Raw genomic sequence first — 17,191 nt, forward strand, 5'->3', positions numbered from 1 at the left:
CAATATAATGAAGGGAATAAGAGTAAGGAGATATATTTCCGCAATATGGCTTCAGCTGTATAACCTGCACACAAGGAGATGAACTTGTGAATAGGCGCCGGAGGTGAGTCCGGCGTGACCATTCCGATGCTTAAGTCAGTGAATGACTCAACAAAAGACCAATGTAACCAAGTGATGGTTGTGATATTGTTGTAAGAGTGTAGACAATAAAAATGAATCCATCCAAATGTAAAGGGAGAACCTGATATTTATAGTAGGAGAAGTAATGATGACCTCGGTCTGCGTGCTACCTACTAATTATAATAGGACGGCTGAGCACACCTTATATTTGACATGTCAAATCTCATACTGGTCACATCCAGCCCATCTGATTTTGTCAACCCATCGGCCTGGTGTCAGAGATGGGACAGTCGCCCACGTCCTATTCTACTAGTGTACTCGAGTGCGGTGCTCATATCGAGGTGGCCCGATTTGAATGTCTACCGGGGGCTTATATAAGAGCCCGGGCGTCTGGTTGCCCGGGGAGTAGAGCCCGGATTTGCACCTGCCCGGCTTCAGAAGAATCCATCCTGCAGATTGACCCTGATTTGGGAATCCATCTGATATCCCGGGTCATCCATGACCCGGGCTCTTACAGGGGTATCATACGTGTTCATCAAAACCAAAAGAATTATGTTGAACAAAGGTTGCGCACTACATACATAGAATCAGTGCATCTCATTATCCTGATTTGAAACAAACCCAAACCCCTCACCCCACCCCACCCAAAAAGTTAAAATAATCGCAAATTAACTTATCTGTATATCTCATTCAACAGCCGGTGAAACCAACCGACAGCATTAGTGCAAGAGGCCAAATATATAACATTTCGTGCTATAGAAAAAGTCTCTCGGAGCACTGTGAGTACAAGGGAAAGAAAAGAGAGAGCTGACCTCGAGAGAAACAAGGTTTGAAAGCCAAGAGAAAAGCAAGCCCGATTAAGAGAAATCGGAGTTCCAACATTGTTGGTTCTGATTCACTGTTTGAATACCGGCTTGAACAAAATCTAATCTCTCTCCGTAATTTTTTTTTAAAAAAACTTTTAATGTGCTATAAAATGAGGAAGAAAAAAAATAAATTTTTAAATTATATTCAAGATATTATCCTCAACTTTGAGTATCGTAATTGTATAATTTTATTTAAAGGTGCTTAAAAGGCTCGTTAATCACAAATAATAATTGGTATGACATTTTTATCTCATTAAATTAAATTTTCATAAGGGGAGTTTCACATTGAAGTTTGAGGCATGGGAGATTTTTAGGTTGTTAATTTTCAATATGAAGTCATTCTTCAATTTGCCCATAGAATAGATTCCTACCTTGGTAATTTCTCCAAAATATACCCACAAGATACATCCCAAATCTTTATTATTGTTATATAATAAAAAGTTAATATTCTTTTCCCTGTTGTACGTTTTTGAGTCTCATGGATTTTTCAAGTTCGTATATTCATGGTTACCCAGAGACGGAACCAAAACCAATGGAAAAGCAGACGCACATGCGTATGCTACGTCAATCCCATCATCTTGACTATAATTTCTCTGATCCTATTATTACTTGGTCTTTTACTTACGATCCAGATTAATTTACTCTATTAATTCCAACTACCGTTACGAGTTCGCAACTTTGGGAAACTTTCTCCATGTGTATAGGAGATATTTCAGCAACAAATTCTCTATTTATACTAATCAGTCGTACTCATACATGCATAAAGCTTTGCATAAAAAAAATGGTGCTGATCGATCAAATTTGGGATGATGCTGTAGCTGGACCTCCACCGGCAGTAAGTGGCCTCAAACATCTCAAGAAACTCTATTCCAATCCCTCAAGCATGAAAGGTCCGAGCCAAGGGAACCCTCTTTTCCAATTTTGGGTGTAGCTTTTTTTTAAAAAAAATATATATATTCTAAGAGATGCATAAGTACCGTATCTCAAAATTTCTCCTTTTTAAGTATGACATGCCTTGATATATTTTAACATATACGTTTCTTTGTATAAATCATTTTGTCCCTAGATATTGGCGCAGAGAGTAGTAGCAAGTATGGGAGGTCTCTGTCAATGCCGACGAGCCCAACAACACCTGGTACTTCGAATAATCTGTCGCCAACAGCCGGCCAAAAGAGTAATGTGTGGCGGAGTGTGTTCAACCCCGGAAGTAACCAGGCCACCAAGAATGTAGGCGCTGATTATTTTGACAAGCCGCAACAAGCCAATGCTCCGACTGTTTATGACTGGTATGTGCACAAACAGATATTCAAGAAAATGTTATAAATGCTATGATATGGATGCTTCCTAAATATTGGGAGATGGCATAAGAAATTTAAAAGGGGATATGACATTCTTTAAAAAATCACGCAAATTTAAATAATGTGGCATTTTCTGTCTATCATTTGTAGGCTTTACAGTGGGGAGACTAGGAGCAAATATCGCTGAAGGAATTCTATAACTGTTGGATTCAGCTTATGGTGGCATTACAAATATTAGTGCATGTAAATAACTTCTTTATATTTTCAAATTCCTGTGTGATTTTAGCGGTAATCTTATCTTCTAGGAGCAGTGCAGATCATTTGCTGATAAGTAATAAGTGGAACGTGAAAATTATGAGTAGCTCTTCTATCATTGTTGGAATAATAAACGAGTCTAATTTCTTCAAGATATCTTTTTCCTTTTTCCTTGAATTAGAATTTCCCACAAATATATGTATATTTCCAGTGGTATGGTGGAATTAAGGCAGTGGAAAGCATACACACTAGCAGCCAATAGGCCCAATCTATCCATGTACAAAAATAATTGTCAATAATTTCAGTGGAAATTGTGCAATTAAAGCAAAAATGGGGCAGTGAATTTCGGGTCACAACCAAAGCTCCACCATAAATAGAAATGATAGAGTCAAATGCTACCAACAGGATCATGGGACTTGAGATATCTCATATGATCTATCATTCACGATTGTTGAAACACCATGGCTAGCTACCTCTAATCTCCTACATACGAAGCGAATGATGTTTCATCTTCTATGATAAAACCTTAGAATGAAATGAATTTAACAGATTTTAGAATTAATTGACTAGAATGAGATAAACAACAGTGCTCTCACAAGGATAATAACAGTAATGCTTCATCTAAATATGATTCAAATCCAAACCTGTAATTAAGAAGTTAAAAAACAACCAACCCACATGTATTGTCATTTGTCGGACAATTGTTTTTCAATATAAATTGTTATAAAAAAATGCGTGTTACTTATTTAAAAAAATTAAAAGCGTCCCGTGACATAACATGACGAATACCAAACAAATACAAATACAATTTCACGTCTAAATATAACTCTATGTATATATATATATATATATCAAATTGATGGATAATAAAGCAAATAAAATAAGTCTGGACACAACACAATTGACTATCTCACCAGCTCCTGTAGAATATCTACACAGAACTTCCCTAAAACTACTTGAGCTGAACAATAACATATCCACAGTATGTAGAAAACTGAAATAAAACTCCTTCCAGCATCACATTTCTACAGATTTCACTTAGAAAGATGCCAGCTTCGTCCTCATCCTTTCTACAACACTTGTCCCTTTTTCCGGTATCCTAAAACCTGAAAAAAGAGGTAAATTTATTTGTGTGCCATGGATGCCGAATCCATTTTGCTTTCATGATTATTGATTTGCCAGCATGTGTGTGTGTGTGTCTGTGTGTGGGCTCAATCTGACCTGGCTGTTCGAGTTATTTCATTGAGATGATGTGATAGAGAGAGTTTAGGTGAATTGCTATCTAAAAGTTTCAAATTTTTTAGATTTATATTAAGCAGAGGATCAGGACAATTAGAACATTTTCAAATTTGACCAAGGATAAAACTTACCAGATTTTGCTGAGTAAAATGGGCATGAACAATACCCAAGATTTGATGATCATTCAACAATTCCAACTCGTTGTAACAAGGATTTGAGAGGCCGGGTTCTTTTTTGAGACTTGAAGTGTTGTTAACAGGATGAAAATCTTTTACTATCAGTATCTCAATTTCACTAGCTTCCAAGGATGTTTGCTGAGCAACATACTACAAGAGACATGGTTTCAAAACTATTTACAACCTGTATCCTACCATCTTATACTAAGTTGAACTTGAAAGTCCGAGAGTAAGATGCAGGTGGATACCTGGCATAAGTGTTTAACTGAAGATGTGGGGCTGCAGCTCAAGTAAGGTCGCTTCAAGCTGGATATTTTCTCCTCATGTAGAGAAACAAGCATGACACTAATTTTCAACTGAAACAAGAACATGAACACACAAGTTGTTTTAAGAAATGAAAGAATCAAATGTCATTTCAGCATGTAATAGGCAAATGAACTAAATAAGTTGTCTTGGAGTTTTTGATGTATTCTGGTCCCAGGGATTTTATAACTCCTTCCTCCCAACTAACCTCTATGTTAAAAATTAAATCAGCTATTAACAAAAATCGAATGTAAAATTTCCAAATCACCAAAGCAAAAGTTTAGTAGTATTACTGCTTCATTATTTTCATTCGCACATTGGAGACGATTGATTAGCTTTGAGAGTCTGCTATTTCTGGAAATCTTGCCACCAGCACCATTGGGAACACCATATCGGGTGTTACTGCGCATGCCACCTCTACCCCAGGCAAGAATTTCTGTACTGCCAAGTCCAGCAGATGCACCAAGTACTTCTCTGTTTGCTTCTGAATCAATATCATCACAGCCTCCATCAGCATTGGCTCCTGAAGACGGCTGTGAAATTCGAGCACCTCCCCATCTTTTGTACCGTTTTGATTTGACTTCAGTAGAACGCTCATCATCAGAAGATGAGTCCTTACTACCATCTTGACCATTAGCCTCTTCTTCATCAGATCCTTGATTTTCAATAGCTCGGTGATTTCTCCGAGTTCTTAAGTTTCGATAACTTCCTTGCCTCCTAACAAATGTAGCTGTAATAGCTCTGGCTGACGTCCGTTTCTTCCCCAGCGCTTCTGCTTGTCGACGAAAAGTTTGGGCAATTGAAGCTTGGATCTGTAGCCAAAAAGGATCAAGTACGAGGACTTTGAATGTAAGCAGTTTCGTTAAATGCAAAACTAACATAAATTCTGTCGACAAAGAAATGAAACATGGAAAATATTAGTCTTGTCATGGTTAATGAAGTAACTATATATTTATTTTCACAATTTTTGCAGCAAATTGTTCGAACAATCTACTCCTGAAATTAAAAGACCATTCTACAGTAGATGATTCTCGAGGAATTAAACTCTCAGATAAAATTGAGATCAGCTACCTGCTTATTTCGGGCTTTCTCCTCTTCATGGAAAGCCAGTTCCTGTAATGAAAATTAGAACAAAGCTTCACACAATGCAATGAAATTTAATATTTCCCAAAAGACAAGGTAAGAAACTGCTTCATTAGAACCTCCTCTTCATATTTATCAATGTCCGGATAAAGAGCAGCAATAAGGGCATCATAATTTGGATCATCCCTCAGAGAACGACGACTAGCACAATGTGTGCGGCAAGCAGGACATTCATTGTTTCTGCATTGAGGCAGACAAAAGATAAAATTATAAAAACCAAGAACATTTCAATAACTAACCAATAGGTGAGAAGGAAAACAAAGTAGTACCCAAGTCGCATGGATTTGTCAATGCACTCTCGGCAGAAGCGATGTAAGCACTCCATGACTGTTCTTGTCTTCCTGATGATACCTGTCGGCACAAAAATTGAAAATAGAGTACAGTACAGAACTGACTTGAACAAAGATAAAGAAAAGTTGTTTGCAAGTGGGTTTAAATTAACACATGTAGCCCCGTTTCATGGTAGAAAGAAAAGTATTTGAAACAATGCAACAACCAGTAAGTAGACGTAGATCTTCATTTTGGGTTCATGCAATAATAAATTTCTATAGCACTCAGATTTTTCAGACTATTTTCCCATGTGTATGCTGGAGGAAATTAAGCCTTACAGCTAATGACAGGAAAAAATAGTTAAATTCACAACTTCAAATGAAAACTCAATTCACGCTGCCTAATAAAGTTCAATATGTGTACTTCACAAGCCCAGACAGCTCCAACCATCTTTTGATTGAATCACAAGGAAAAAAAACATTCATCACACATGACAATTTCAAAGATTTTCAGGGAGGTGCTGCAACAAAAACTAGACCAACTCTACTTTTAAGCAATTCACCCGTCATAGTTCAATAACTCAAAAGCATGGAAAACGAAGCAGAACAATGATGCAAAATTGGATCTGAAAAAGATTACAAAACGCATACCTAAACATATTGGACATTGAACTTCTTTGCGTATCTCTGCCAGCTTCACGACAATGAATCTGGATTCAACAGCAAAAAAGTTCAGCTTAATTAATCCTAAAATTCACATGAAATTAGCAAAATGTGACTTCGTCCATGAAGTAAAAAAAGTTAAGAGCGACTCATTCAATGAAGGCCCACAAATGAATCCCAATTATTTAAAAAATATGCTTTGTGTGTGCGTTCATATTAAATTTGGTCTTCCCTTAATTAAAGCCCGCACCTATATAATTTAATCAGTGTTTTCTAATCTCAGCTCATATTTAATGAAGTATGATTTTTCCTAAATTTAATTTGCCATCCAATTCAACATGTCGTGACTCGTGCATGATCTTCATGACAGAATAATGTGGCTAGGTGGGGATCCTACACTGATATCTAGTATCTAAGTAACCTTATGGAAGCTACCATGTCGCATACTGAACTCACAATTTTATGCTCTGATAATCAGAACCAACGAGCCAAAATTATCACTATTTCAATAGAATTACGAAGTTTGTACTCCACTCGGAATTACCACTCTTTACATCACAAGAAACAAAACCATAACCAAGAAAGAACAAGCACAGAAAAACGAGCATCCAATTCAATACATGATCAGATGCATCACAATGATATACTTTCAGTGGCAAAACTTTAAAATGGAAATGACTAAAGACTCATAATCATCACTTATCTGGTGCTTTGACTTTACTATTTTTCTCTTTTTTTTTTTAAACCAAAAATACAAGGAAGCTTCAGAGAATATTTTGGCTAGGAAAGAATAGTGATAGATAGGAAAAAGTACAGTTCACTACTTCCAATAATAGGCTCTCATGTGATTGATAGTATGCTGGGTTACCATGCTGCAATTGTATTGTATGCAACAAGTCAAGAGACGAGCAGGTCGTGGATATCAAGATGGCATCCCAAGTGGTAATGCCATTTAAAGAGCAGCAAGAGATAAAATGTCGAATGGAATCCAATCATACCAAGCTTCATAATGTTAAATAGTCTCAGAAGGTGAAAGTTTATCACTGGTAAAATCAGATATCCATTCAAATATTCCCAGAAACAAACTAGGTTTCAGTGGAAACAACCATCTGATTCCAGGTAATCATCCTCACCAAACTTAATTCTGGAACATGATAATGCTGGATACCTCAAAAAGCAACCGCCAGTTACCAATCAGAATTCAATTGAAAGTGATTCATAATACACATCATAAGGACAGGTTAACTTAAAGAAAATCACACATGATTTAGATTGAAGTAACAAGAAATAGAAGGAAATGCAAGCACTAAAGTCCCAAAACAAGGCTCATCAACCTTCACCAAGAAAGCTCAGAATATAGAATTTCAATCACTAAAAGATCCAAATCTTAGAGTCGAACACAAATAAAGCCAAAGCTCATATTCCATGAACCTATAAAGTAAACAAATCGTATTACAAAATAAAGCATGCAGATCTCAGACAAAATCCGTTCATCCACAAATCAAACTCCGCCAAAAATCTATTTCAATAGAACTACGTCAGGAAAATCTAGTAACACTCAATAATTTATCACGTAAACCAGAGTTTTCATCGTGGATGTGCACGCCAGGGTGCGTGAGTGCGAGAAGAATATAAAAAGAGAGATAGGAAGTACTCGTCTTTTTCTCCGCCACTAGAGTTAGGAAAGTCATCGGAATCTGGGAATCAACAACAGAACAACGAACGAAGTAAAATAACTCAAAATCAAAAGAAGAGGACAATGCTGACCAAAAGTCGAGAATATCGTCAAAATGAAATAACATGTACATATACGAGTTCATGTGTGTTTAAAAGACCACCCACCGCAAGAGTTTTCAACTGGTTCATGGATGTGATTCTCGCCGCTTTGTAGCGAATCATCGGCCTTTTCTTCCTCGAGCGGTGGCGGAGGAGAAGGCGGAGGAGATGTAGCTTCGAGCGAACGCTTTTGTGCGGGCATTGAGTCAATGAGATGGCGCCGGAGCTTCACCAGCGGTGGAGGTGGCTCTGGTGGTGGTGGAGTCAGCGAAGAACGAGAGGAAAATCGAGTATGGCTTCGTTGTCTCTGGAGAAATAGAATGCACATGTCCTTTGTCAAATTGGGTTTCGCTGTCTCCGGTTTCATTGTGCGGTTTTCTACAATTTTCACGGTCTATTACTCTATCCGGATTATGATAAAGCGTTTTTAAGGTATTTCGTAAATAATGGGTTAAAAACGTCGTTTCCCAAAATTTTTTGCCGGATAACTTACTATTTTGACATTTACCTAATTTAATTAATTTATTACTTGTATAGACTACATTATCAAGTGACTATAATTTAGTTATAACTTTACAGAAATTAAGAATGTGATTAAATATTTTTAAAACATGCCAATGACTAACTAGATATTTGACCCCAATTAAATAGTATTTGAGATTTTCGACTTATCTTCAAATTTTCCCCCACAGAAGGTGTACGTATGGTCGGTTAAATCTGTGATATTCGATACCATGTTAAAGGAAGAAATATGATTAAAATCAAAATCAAATTATCAGTAAAGGTGACCACCATTCATATTTCTATAATCAGATTTTCTACATGATATATATTGTTATAATAAGGTTATGTTTTGATTGATAGATATGAGATGATGAGTTTCAAGTTTCTTGGAGTTACAAAATTCGATTTAATTTAAAAGTCATTACATAGTTACGGTATTTCGATTGTAATTGTCGTTGATTTCAGATACATTCAAAATTAGTATCATTTCAAATTTTTCTCTCAATTTTTTTCTTGAAATCAAATTCATCAATAAAATGCTCATGTCAACAATTAATAACAAATTCAAATGCTCCGGAACTAGATCTAAGAAGAATGAACTGAAAATCTAGTAATATTTACCTATTTGGTATGAAAAATGTTAGAATAGTTTTTTCTAGAAAAAAAGTTACTATGAAATTTTTTAAAAAATAAATGAATGGAAGTTTAGGTGTTTTTTCAACTACTAATGCGGTTTTTTACTTTTTACTAGCAAGAAAGTAGAAACTATACACCCACGCATCTCAATGGCCTAGTTCGTGATGTAAGAGAACCATCAATGGGCCTAACTTTTGAGCTTCTAATCGCGATCTTCTCGTGGGCCTGATTTATTATTTCTGGAATTCTTTCACAGCCTAATGGGCTGAAGCAAGGGTTAAGCCTAACATAGTAAGCGTCAATGGATGAGCGTTCAAGTTCAGTCTTTCAGGATTTAGAGATCGATGTCATAGACATTATTTAGGGAGTTTCCTGCTACTACTGCAGCTGTTGCATGTGACATGGGAAATGGCCGTAAACTTCAGACTGCATATAATTCTTTTGGTGTCCCTGTTATGAAAATTATATCGCCATATGATCCATCGAATCACATATTTGGATATATGACTCACCCTTGATATGAGATAAATATAGGTTATTTTTCTTGAATAATACGATCTTCCATGTCTGGTAGGTTAGTTTGTTAAAACTTTTTTGGTTAACTTTGTTGTTGAAGTCATCAACATGCATTTTTGTGAACAAGCGATCTGCTCATGGTGTGTGTGACTAACTCATGACAATCTGTTTCAGATCCATAAGGCATTTCTAGCCGTTGTTTGTCCTGTTCGATGACCAGGAAAAACGATCGAAGGCCACATTTTTTCAGGTCAAATGTTTATTGCTCGATCGGACTAATGCGATATATGTACAAGGTGATCTAATGTAGAAAATTGATCGTCTTACATTTCTTGAAATCATTCATGGGAAATGGTTACTTGTATTACTCAGGTAATTACATGCCTACTAATTTGAATTCCATTCATAAACGGCGATAGGAAACCATGAATTAACTTCTGTAGAAAAAAGCCAATTCGTACATTCTGATTGAAGAAATCCTTCAAATTTGATTGAAGAGTGAGAGCATTTTCGTTTTCATATTCATGAGAACGAGTTAACTTATTCTCCTCCAAAAACAATGTATCATTTCATTGTCTCTTCCCGATGAGAATGATAAGGGATCTTGCGACGTCTTTGATTGTGCCCGGCCAAGCGCATGCGGCAACTTCTTTTAGCTTCGTCAAACTCTGATAACTCATGAAACCTACAAAACAAGATCATAATAGAGGGTGAAGGTTGCACTGGAAGTCTATTCTGTATCAGTTCTTTCTCTGCCACATTCAGTTCTTTCTTCTGTAGTTAGTTAGCTGTTAACAACTCTATAACAGCTAAAAAGACTTTTTGTGATTCCCTTTGTATTATAAATTGACTGTTCTGTTAAGCGTGTATGCACGAACCGATAGTTGAAAAATTCAAGGATTCGCACCTGCTGCACTGCTGGCAGAATCGTTGTTGCTGCCTGGAAACAAGAACCACGGGCGCCTTGGCATGAAACACACAAACTTTATGCCGGCGATGGTATGGTTTTGCCTCATTCATGTCAGCGGTGCAGTCTTCAACCTGGCAAGAACGTGGAGTCGACCCTCCTGCACCAGATGCTTGTATTCCAGAGGGAGCTAACGCTCTTTTTTTCTTGTTATCCACCTGATCAGCATCCTCTTCTTGTTCATCATCATGATCAAATAACGGTACCATTATGACCCTTTTCCCTTCTTCTTTGCTTGTTTCCATCCCTTTGGAAAGGATAATCTAAGTGATAAACAGTTGGTCTGTCTAAATTTCAATGGACCCTTCAAACTTTTATCGCCGATTGAAATGTGTAATAGTATGAAGTACTGGAAGTTGGTTTGAGCAGGAGCTTCTTGTACAATTGCATTCATACCATTACTCATTATGCCTTTAAGTTTACGTAGCCAGTTAAAGAATATCATTACAAGGACGGATAAATCAGCATTTACTGTGTGGCTAAGCGAATTTTGTGTGTGACCGCTGAATGGCTCGAATATTTGAAGATATGTTGACATTTACTTGTACTCTCTTCTTCTTCTTTTTTTTTTTTTGAAAATCACGTTAAAACTTGATGTGCTGAACAAACTTTGGCTTTAATGGTTTGATAGTGAAATTATTTCCGAATTCCAATAGTATTTTTCCGACGTTCATCTTTACAAGTGTCATTGCACTGTAGTATCCACCTCATAAAAGCGACCACCTTGCTGATTTGGCTGCGTATAGCAACTAAGAATAATAGAATGTATCATCATATCATAAAAATACATATCCAATCCATCAATCTCTGTATTAATATAGTAGATAATAAATCTAATTACAGAATGAATTCGAAATGATCTGGCCGGTGGGCTCGTGCAGTGTATCATCATTGCATTAGGACAAGGAGGCAATAAAAATTCTAAGACGTACATTTGTATAACTACTATAGTTTGGTCCACCTTTGTACTAGGACAGCTAATTCAGTTTATGATCCGTATACGTGCTTTTATTTTTCCTGAATGAATATTGCAATGAATGCATACATCAACTCATATCCTGTAAAATAATTGAAGTTTCTTTTCTTCACCCATGATACTACAGGGTATAATGATATCGCACAGCCTCAAGCGGGGCGCAGTAAAACGAGGTAAAGAATGCAAAATAACAGTGCAATTATAAGATAGCGGCAATTCTATCGATCCAATAGTTGGTCTTAATCTGAGGCTCCAGTTATATTTGATCACTCAAGTTTTCAAGTGTTAAAAAATTGACAATATCGATCCTCTGAGGCCAGACCATTTCGAAATCATGCATATTTTTCATTTCCTCTCAATATCGGGTTCTGTTCTCTGTTGTTTTATCACTAAGATTGACCTGATGTTGTCATTCAAACCTTAACAACGGGACCCCATTTGATGTCATGGGCTTCAAAGGATTTAATTCCAGAGCAAGTGTTTATGGACTCTACAACCAGAGTGGCCCAAGTTAAGGTACAGGAATCATACATGGCCTGAAGAGTCAATCATGCATTTTTTTTATTCTTCTTATGCCAGCCAGATATAAAGGCCAAGACGTTTGAAACATCATCATAATGTGCGAAATAAGAGTTTTAATTATTTGTAAAATTAATATAACTTATGTCATAATTATCCCCACTTAAAGCATGCATATAAACTCTTTTGAAACTTCCATGATTTTGATGGATTATTCTATGTTATTTTTTCTCTTATGTTATGGTCAAACATTAACTTTTGGATTTTCAATATATATTTTAACTTTCATAAAAATGTGTGTACAGAAACACTTTTCATATAACATAAACTACCTCGATTTTGACAACCACATATCCAAATTGTACGACTAAAACTATTTTATTTAGTTTGGAGGTGAGCTGCAGTTAGTTATATGCGATAATTAGTGTGGGTTGGTGGTCCAAATCAACACGGAAAATTTATGGCAAGCATATTTTACATGTTTATTTTCGTTTTTTCATTTATTACTAATTTTAATATTTCATCATTTCATTCTCGATTTTAATTACTACCATCATATGTTTATTTAGCTGTTTTTTCTTAAATACAAAAATTTAATGTTTACACTTGCTGGCCTAAATTGACTGGTACCATATTCTCAAGTCACATGCATGGATCGACCGCTTAATATATATATATACCTGGTGCAACGACATAAACATATTATGTGAGTCCGATCTTAAATGATTGAAAATAATCCCCAACACTCATGTACGTAATAATAATAAAAATAAATAAAAATATATAACATTAGGATGTTGTCACGGGCACACTTAACGATTCGAGAAACCAAAATCGTTTTTATCAGGGAAAACAAGGGTTTTTGTCTGTTAAATTATTATATTTTAGGTTTTGATCTACTAAATATTTAAAGTTTAATTTTGGTGCAGCTACTTTCATTTTTTTTTTTGTTTTTAGTTTTATTTCGTCTGGATGTTGACATAGCACAGAAATTATTGATGTATCCAATACTATGTCCACAATTGGACCAAAATAGCTGGAATAAAAAATCGATGCACCAAAATAAAAATTGACAAGTTAATTGACTAAAACTCAAAATAAAACAAAACCAAAAAAAATATTTTCTGTTAAAATATACAAGAACACCTCGTACAATTGATTTTCTATAACATAAACACGTTATACAATAAAATTTTGTAATGCTACAAGGAATAGAAAAGATAGCGTCATAATCGAAAATAAAGGCTCCCAAGGAACAAATAATAAACATTCGACCGAATGGAACCCGATCATTTAAAATTAGTTAAATGACTGCGTTGTTAAAAAACAAACCACGCAAGCAAATCGAAGAGAAAAGGGAAATGGATATGCAACCAGCCTTAAAAATGGCTTAAAAGTTATGGCTGGTGCATGCCATATCGATCTTGCGTTTTCTGTTAGATTCTATGCATCAATTAGTCATTGTTATGTTATATATATATCGAATTCCAATACAGAAGTTCAGGATTAAAATCCATGCCAAGTTAAACAAATGGACAGTGACACTGTTTTGTCTGCACATGGGAAGGATATACACTCGCGTTACGTTATATGTGATAACAAATAGATTCGAGAGTTGTGTTTTGGTCCCCCTCAAGAAACTATGGTGTTGCGTTGCCATCCTATCCCACTATAGACTCCATAATCGTGCTGGTCGAGTTTCTTTCATTTCCCCATTTCTGGTGGGATTCCTTCCGCGCGCTGGTCCCATCTGCAGATTAGTGCTGGTGGCTGGCCGGTGGTGGTGACTACTCGACGGAGACTTTGGGGACCTAATGTCGCATTTGATTTGATCAGTGTGAGCATGCGACTGACGAATGAATAAAATTAACACCCCACTAATTTCTTTTTAATATCTATATTCTTATAGCACAAACGAAAGTTTTCAAGGAATCAATGTATATATATAAATGGAAAATGTTTGGAAAAAGGATACAGATCATAATACGGAATTTAGCTTAAGTTGAGGCTGAAAGAGATTAAAAAAATTTAAACTATGTCATTGTTTATTAAAGCTAGAATTTAAATGGAGAGAGAATAAAATTATTTAAAGTAATTAGGTTTCAATTTTTTTAGCAAAAGAACAGACAGTACATATAAAACTAGTAGTACGTATGCATCGAGCTATAATTATGCAGGATTTTGTTTTCTTGGCTCGTGCAAACATATATAAAGAGACAAATGCGATGGTAACCTAATTCAACTGCCATTAACATCAAAACATATTCTCCATTCAAAAATAATCACTTGATTAAATCTTTATGAGTTAACAGTCGGCATTGTCCCTCTCTCAAAATGAATTAAATTACATTTTTTTCAAATGAAAATTATAAGAACTCTTCGTACCTTTGCGTATATGTGTTACTTGATCGACGAAACCATTTTATATCGTGAAACAGAACAAATAACGTTTGTATTAATTCATAAATAATCTAAAATAGTAATGTAATAATGAGTCAATAACCATTTTGAGGAAGATTTAATGATGAATAATTAGCTAGAGTGCGGGGAGAAATTAAAATAATGAAGGAAGTGAGTGGTACGTACGTTCGATAGAATGTTAGTAGATTCAAGAGATCCCTTGGGGCTCTACAAATTAAAATCCGTTTTGTTCTCCAAACAAATATTAATATTCTTTTTTATTATCAACAATTCAACGTCATATTGTTATATATCTTACTACAATAGAGATTATTATATTAACTAACTTTAAATGATTTAATTTAGTCAAGTACTATAATTATATCTTCAATATAACTTCATTGATGAAAGTTTTTTAAAATATATTTTCTTTTTAAATATTCTAAATATATCTTTATTTATATTTTTAAATTTAATCATATCTTTGATCTATATTTTTTTTATATTTTTAGATGATTATATGACTCTTAATAGAAAATATGAAAAAAATTTGATCTCAAAATAACCAAATCATGTTTAGATAAGTATACGTTCAAAAGAACACTATATATTAGACAATCAATTGTGTTGTATTTTGTGACATAGTCGCATAACTATTGAGTATATAAACTTTCAAAAATCTATAAATTTTCAACTTATTTAATTTTATTTTAGTGTAATGAACTGATCAGAACATTAAATAATATATATATTTGGATGGAAATTAAACAGGAGTTTGCTAATAAAGCGTGGTTTAGTTATGATCCAAAGATATAGACATCCACATGCGATTTCTTGGCGCTTTCTCTTTGGAATTTTTTGGGAGCTGTCCAATTCTTTATTATTAAAATAGATATACTCGACAATTTTGGGTAAGCTCTCAAATATTTCCGTATCAGATTTTATCGGGAAAAAATTGTTGTCAGATGATGTCATACACTCCATTTAAAGACGTGAAAGCAACAGATAAGATCAATAATTAATTAACTTGGTTCAATCTTTTTATAGATTTTATTTTATTTATTAATTTTAATAACTTGAACATACATACATCCTTCAGTATTTCAGCATATTATAATAAAAAGTGGTTTTAAGTAATATTTTTTAATTCATATAAGTTTTAATTTATTTTTTAAAATGCATTTCACGTCACTATGCATGCATTTCTTGCACTATATATATTATTTAGGTAGTATAATATTATCCGCAATAAAGTTGAATTGTAACCTAATATTAATTTGAACATGAATATTTGCATCTTGTTCACTAACGCAGTCTGAATGCTGTAAGAGTTATTGATGGCCTTTGTAGGATCTCCCGACGTGACAGTGGATACAATACCCGAAATTAATTACGCCGGAAAGGTGCAGCCGGGGCCCGATGATTGATTAAACATTTAACATCTCAGTTTATATATAGTTTTAAATAAAAGAATGTGATAAAGTGATTCGAGGTACAGCAAAAGAATGTGTGGATTGTGAAGATACATTGCGTTGGGCTCTGTAAAATTCCATTTCGATTTCTCGAGAACACTTCTTATCCTATCTTGACCAAGAATGTCTTCCAGTCCACACATATATATTCTCAATGGGCAGTTCTTGATCTATTCGATCAGAACACGACGTGAGTTCAGCTTGACGGAGCTCGAGTCGATTTTGAGTTGCTTGAGTGTTTTTATAGACTTTCGAGTTTTTTAAGCTCGAATTCTAATAACTCGATATATATACTGATACCTCGGGGAGGCTCGGGTCATGGGTATTGTACGATTCCGAGTCATGTGTTAGGTCCTGACAAGCTTTGGGTTGGTTCGATAATAGTCAGGCAAGTGACTGCACGAGACATCATCTCCTCGGGCTGTCGGAGGCTAGGCTTCCAGACGAGTTCTCGGACGATGGTTCTCTATCCGGGTTACCTCGATAATAGCACTTCACTCGAATGTACAAGTATGAGATACCTTATCTTGACAATCATTAGTGTCAGAATTTGTACCTTATCTTGGCGTGTCAGAGAAGTTGTTGTCATTGGTTTTCCTCATTCGTGTTTGCAGATCAGCGGCAGCTTTTCTTAGGAGCAAGATCTTTAGTCTTGTTACATATCGCTGTACTCTCATCCCTCATCATTTACATAACCCGACCCGATGAAATTGCTCACGCATCTTGCACTCATTTTTACCCTGTCACATCATATACCATGTTGAGTACTTAATTTATTATGCAAATAATGAATCAGGAGAATATAATTTGCAATAAATGTTATATAAGGTTATGAATTTCAAAATAGACAATTCGTTTTATTTTATTTTTAGAAAGCATAGACTATTTATTTTTTTCATTTATTATAAACTGCATTGTTTATAAATTAAATTGTTTATTTTTATAAAAGAAAACCCCTTAATATTGTAATTAATAAGAGAAGTTTAGACTGGCTGCTGAAGCATCGAGCATGTGATAAATTTATTTGCAATTCAAATTGAGAAAGAGTTTATAATAACCACGTATTATTTCACAATTAAAAAGTGGGTCAAAG

The 17,191-nt window shown here is 35.0% G+C and overlaps 2 protein-coding genes across 2 annotated transcripts; one reads left to right on the forward strand and one right to left on the reverse strand.

Moving 5' to 3' along the window:
• The first annotated feature begins 1,697 nt into the window (after window positions 1-1,697).
• LOC140968336 (dormancy-associated protein 1-like) lies at window positions 1,698-2,550 on the forward strand. Its single transcript, XM_073429265.1, has 3 exons — window positions 1,698-1,876; window positions 2,053-2,272; window positions 2,435-2,550. The coding sequence occupies exons 1-3, from the start codon at window positions 1,768-1,770 to the stop codon at window positions 2,469-2,471; spliced, it is 366 nt and encodes a 121-aa protein (XP_073285366.1). The 5' UTR covers window positions 1,698-1,767; the 3' UTR covers window positions 2,472-2,550.
• Window positions 2,551-3,286: 736 nt separating this feature from the next.
• Window positions 3,287-8,470, reverse strand: LOC140968334 (putative E3 ubiquitin-protein ligase RING1a). Its single transcript, XM_073429263.1, has 10 exons — window positions 8,175-8,470; window positions 7,987-8,029; window positions 6,321-6,379; window positions 5,670-5,751; window positions 5,460-5,580; window positions 5,329-5,370; window positions 4,551-5,069; window positions 4,203-4,310; window positions 3,910-4,104; window positions 3,287-3,645 (listed from the first exon to the last, which is right to left on the reverse strand). The coding sequence occupies exons 1-10, from the start codon at window positions 8,434-8,436 to the stop codon at window positions 3,610-3,612; spliced, it is 1,467 nt and encodes a 488-aa protein (XP_073285364.1). The 5' UTR covers window positions 8,437-8,470; the 3' UTR covers window positions 3,287-3,609.
• Between the last annotated feature and the right edge of the window lie 8,721 nt (window positions 8,471-17,191).

The sequence above is a fragment of the Primulina huaijiensis genome, unplaced genomic scaffold (genome assembly GCF_012295235.1).
Source record: "Primulina huaijiensis isolate GDHJ02 unplaced genomic scaffold, ASM1229523v2 scaffold35129, whole genome shotgun sequence".
NCBI lineage: Eukaryota > Viridiplantae > Streptophyta > Magnoliopsida > Lamiales > Gesneriaceae > Primulina > Primulina huaijiensis.